At 45.9% G+C, this 4,999-nt stretch overlaps 1 protein-coding gene across 1 annotated transcript; it reads right to left on the bottom strand.

Moving 5' to 3' along the window:
- Window positions 1-798: 798 nt before the first annotated feature.
- On the bottom strand, window positions 799-2,458 carry LOC115952940. The gene is made up of 2 exons (XM_031070314.1): window positions 1,913-2,458; window positions 799-858 (listed from the first exon to the last, which is right to left on the bottom strand). Exons 1-2 carry the CDS (start codon window positions 2,456-2,458, stop codon window positions 799-801), a joined length of 606 nt encoding a protein of 201 aa, XP_030926174.1.
- Between the last annotated feature and the right edge of the window lie 2,541 nt (window positions 2,459-4,999).

The following is a 4,999-nucleotide window of genomic DNA, read 5'->3' as shown; positions in this document are numbered from 1 at the left end:
ACCCTCCAAAAGGACCCACCTTGAGCGGATATTAGGCCAACTGATTTTTCATCCATGTGACCTTGATTCACATTAACTTCTTCTGGGCATTCGGCGAACTCAGCCACCAGATCGGCAAGGACTTGACCTTTCACAGAGGTGCGAGGCATGTATTTGATATCGAAAGCACCCAGAATCGTGCCCCACTTAGCAATTCTTCTGGTGTAGTCAGCACTTCTGAGTATGGACCTAAGAGGTAGCTGGGTCAAGATAACCACGGTATGGGCCTGAAAGTAATGCGGAAATTTGCGTGTTGCATGGACCACCACCAATATGGCCTTTTCTAATGACAAATATCTCACCTCGGCCTCATGTAGGGACTTACTTACATAATAAACTGGCCTTTGGACGCCATTGTCTTCTCGTATCAAGACGAAACTAACTGCATGAGGGGCAACCGCCAAGTAAGCAAACAACACCTCATCCACCTCAGGGCTAGACATGATAGGTGGCCTGGACAGGTATTCCTTCAACTGTTGGAATGCTACAGCACACTCCGCGGTCCATTCAAATCCTTGCCAATTATGCAATAGGCGGAAAAAAGGACGACACCTCTCAACCGACCTGGAGATGAACCGATTTAACGCAGCAGTCATCCCAGTCAGTTTCTGCACTTCTTTTGGATTCCGAGGTGCTTGCAAATCGTTAATGGCCCTAATCTGGTCTAGGTTCACCTCAATTCCTCTATGGATCACCATGTACCCCAAGAACTTCCCGGAACCTACACCAAAGGAGCACTTTGAGGCATTCAAGCGTAACTTATGCTTTTTCAGTATCCCGAAGATACTCGTGAGGTCTTCCACATGTTCGGACGCCACTCTACTCTTCACAACCATATCATTGATATAAACTTCAATACTTCTACCCAGTTGCGGTTCAAACATTTTCGTCATTATGCGTTGGTAGGTAGATCCAGCGTTTTTCAAGCCGAAGGGCATCACCTTGTAATGGTAGTTCCCAATCGGGGTTACAAAAGCAGTTTTTTCCTGATCGTCGGCGGCCAGCAGTATTTGGTGATACCCTTGAAAGGCATCCAAGAAACTCATCCTAGGGTGTCCCACGGTCACATCCACCAACTGGTCGATCTTCGGCATGGGAAATGGATCCTTGGGGCAAGCCTTATTGAGATCCATGAAGTCGACGCATACTCGCCATTTTCCCGTCTTCTTTTTTACTACCACCGTATTGGCCAACCATTGAGGATAAAAAACTTCCTTGATAGCCCCAGCTTGTTTGAGCTTGGCAACTTCACTTCTAATCGCCTCGGCGTGTTCCTTCGATGGTTGCTGAGGAGGTTGCCTCCTAGGCATAACGGCGGGATTCACGTTAAGTCGGTGAAAAATGAAATTCGGGTCCACCCCTGGGGCTTTATACGGGGTCCATGTAAAAATGTCCACATTGGCTCGGAGGAATTCCAACAAACTCGCCTTCTCTTGCAAAGGCAATTTAGCCCCAACCTGGAAGAATTTTTTCGGATCACAAACAACAACTACCTTCTCCAGATCTTCACACTCTACCCCATCGGCTGGTACGTCCACGCCCGATACTGGGGGCTTTAATTGCTATAACTCATTGTCGGCGTAGCCGAGGTTTCTGCTTCTGGCCGATGCTGTATAGCCGCTACTAGGCATTGCCGAGCAGCCATCTGACTCCCTACTATTTCCAACACTCGGTCTCCAGATGGGTACTTCACCTTCTGATGCAGAGTAGACGAGACCGCTTTAAGGGTGCGAAGCCAAGGTCTGCCCATAATAGCCGTGTACGGAGAAAAAACATCTACGACAATAAAGTCCACCTCCACCACATCCGTATCTGCTTGCACAAGCAGCCTGATCAGTCCTTTGGGAGTGACCATCCTTCCCTCTAAACTTACTGGAGGAGAGTTGTAGGTTGTTAAGTCCTCTGGCTTTAAACCTAGCCCCTTGTACAAGTCTGGATACATTACATCCACAGCGCTACCCTGATCAACCATCACCCTTCTGACATCGTACCCTCCAATTCTCAACGTTACCACCAAAAAATACTCATGGGGCTGTATGGTCTCAACCATCTCCTCATCCGAAAAGCCTAGAATCAGGGGGACACGCACCTTGGCTCTCTTCAATACTTGGGAATGATCCTCGGCCGGGGATCGAGACACCGACAGTACTCGAGAGGGGCAAGATCCAGTCCTTCCCGGGGCCGCAAAGATAACGTTAATCGTACCCAGAGGGAGTCTTGATAAAGCGTCCCCACGCACCTCTGAACCTGCTTGGCCCGCCCTTCCACTGGAGTGATGCAAAAGTTGTGTTAATTTCCCTTCACGGACCAGCTGTTCCAAGTGATCCCATAAATTCCTGCAATTATTCGTCGTGTGCCCATGATCCTGATGATAGTGGCAATATAAGTTCGGGTTGCGTTTCCTAGGCTCTCCCGCCATCTTGTTCGGCCATTTGAAGAATGACTCATTCTTTATCTTCTCCAAAACTTGCTGCACTGGCTCTCAAAATACTGCATTAACCACCTGGGCGTCCGCTGAACCCGATTGCCCAACAAAATCCCTCCGGGGTCGGTTGCTATTATAACGATCCGACCTGAAATCCCTCCTCTCCTGGGGGATCACCTTGGCCTTTCCTTTTCCCTGAAGTTGATCTTCCTCTACCCTTCTGTACTTATCTATTCTATCCATCAGTTGGTGCACACTGGTGACAGGTTTACCCGTCAAGGATTTCCTCAAATCGTGATTAGCTGGGAGACCAGCTTTGAAAGTGGTTATAGCCACAGCATCGTTCTTTCCCTCTATTTCATTAAACATTTCCCAGTACCTATCCGAGTAATTCTTGAGAGTCTCGCCCTCTCGCATAGACAGAGTCAGTAAAGATCCCAAAAGCCGAGGAGTCCTGCTGCATGTAATAAAACGAGCACCAAAAGCCCGCGTCAGTGTTTTGAAAGATCCAACAGAATTGGCCCTTAAGCCGTTGAACCACCTCATCGCCGTCGGACCCAAACTCGATGGAAAAACTTTGCACATCAAAGCCTCGTCCCAGGAGTAGATAGCCATTTTCTGGCTGAAATAGCTTACATGTTCTAACGGGTCAGACCGTCCATCATACAGGGAGAACGTAGGCTGATGGAATCGCCGAGGATGAATCGCATCGTCTATGTTTCTCGTAAAGGACGACTTGGAAATTTGACTCAAGGCTTTGTTCATGGCATCGTTTCCCAAGCCCTTGCTAGGTGGACTTATACGCTTACGTCGATAGCGGCGCTCCTCTTCATAGGAGAAAATCTCGCTTGGTGGAGTTCTCGATCTCCACCTATAACTAGCTCCATCCAACTCCTCAGATGACGGTTCGGAGGAAGGTGGGGAGCGCTTCCGCCGTGCATGGCGCAACTCTCTCTTCAAATCTGCAATCTCACGTTGCAGATTCCCATCATGCTTCACGTGGGAGACATGACTCTTCCCACGAGAGTGGCTTCTGGTGGTATGAGTTGTATGTACACTCCCCTCATGGCCTTCTCTCCGTTCGGGACTCCTTCGAGGATCACCATGCTTGGAGCCCCTTGACTCTGCCTGGTGCAGGTTGGCATCCTCCTGATGCGGTCCTGCCGTGTGGTGATGTGGACCCACTTCCTCCATCAGAAACGTTGCACCAGAAGTCCTTTAAGTTAACACAAGCTCTTCCCACAGACGGCGCCAATTGTAAAGACTCGATTTGTAGTGACTCAAAATGATATTGGGTTCGCACGTAAATAGGCCCAAACAATATAATTTGTAGAGCGTGGGTATTAAGAACTAGATTAACTTTTGTGGAATGAAAAGATTCACCCTCTCGTATATTGAAGGCTCAGAGCTGACACAACGATTATTTTGTTTTGGTAATCGATACAGTTCTTATTCTTTCTACGTTCTTCTTCCTAAGTCTATGCTTTCTTTCTTTCTTTTTTGTTCCGATCCCCTTCTTGCATGTTCTTCTTTCAGTTTATATACCACCTTCTGTGTTCCATTCTCACCACACACGTGTAGGTTGGGTTCGGGGGATTTCTTTCTGTCCCATCTAGCACCTCCTGGAACTTCCTATGGGAAGCTGTAAGACTGCTTCCTTACTGTTCAGGTATCACCTCCACATTAATGCGGCCAGAGAGTTGGTTGAGAGGTAATCAATGCGGAGGCAGCTGTAGTTATAGATATTTGTTTGTCTTTTCTTTCTTACCCTTGGTCTGTTATCCCATCTTCAGTGGTGACATAATTCCGAGGTCCGGTTGTAACAAGACCGCGTCCTGATCGTCCTCGGATGCATACTGCCGAGGAGTATGGTGTCCTCGGACGAATACGGAACTCTACTTTCATGATATTGACTACCACCCCCCCTCAATAATTGCCTTATGACCGGACTTGGCCTCCTCGGACGGATATGCATCCTCGGATGGGCCACAGGCCCAACGATCCTGACCTTAATGGGCCTGTTGATTGACTGGCCCCCACAGATGGTATATAATTTAGAGAATTTTTCCAAGTTAAGGTAAATATCATACTCCCTAATATATATATAATTTTTTTTTTTTTTTTTTTACAATTTTAGGCAATAGCTGCATCTCTGACCGTATCATGCATTCTTTCAAGACTAAAATACAAAATTCATCTTCTATGTTTCACTAAAATTTATTTCAAACCTCTAACTTTTAGGTTTATTCAATTAAGACTTTTCCATCAACTTTTGTTATATGCTATGGTTAATTTTCCAATTTTTTTAAATTTTTCTTTAAATTTTTCTTTAATTAATGATTGAAAAGTATTTTCCAGATTTTTTTTTTTCAAAAAATTTTAATAAAAGTTGAAGGAAATGTCTTAATTGAATAAATCTGAAACTTAATAGACTGAAATGAACGAAAGCAAGGTTAAAGGACTGAAATGAATTCTGAAGAAACTTAGAGGATGAGTTTTGCATTTTAGCCTTCTTTTAATAATGGTATAGATGAA

The sequence above is a fragment of the Quercus lobata genome, chromosome 1, assembly GCF_001633185.2.
Source record: "Quercus lobata isolate SW786 chromosome 1, ValleyOak3.0 Primary Assembly, whole genome shotgun sequence".
Classification (NCBI taxonomy): Eukaryota; Viridiplantae; Streptophyta; class Magnoliopsida; order Fagales; family Fagaceae; genus Quercus; species Quercus lobata.
This window is presented reverse-complemented; position numbering and strand designations above follow the sequence as displayed.

Coding starts and splice junctions, on each gene's coding strand:
- LOC115952940 (XM_031070314.1), bottom strand. CDS start 2,458: ATGGCGGGAGAGCCTAGGAAACGCAACCCGAACTTATATTGCCACTAT. Junction 859..1,912: donor CAACCTACAACTCTCCTCCA/GTAAGTTTAGAG, acceptor TGTGAAGAGTAG/AGTGGCGTCCGAACATGTGG.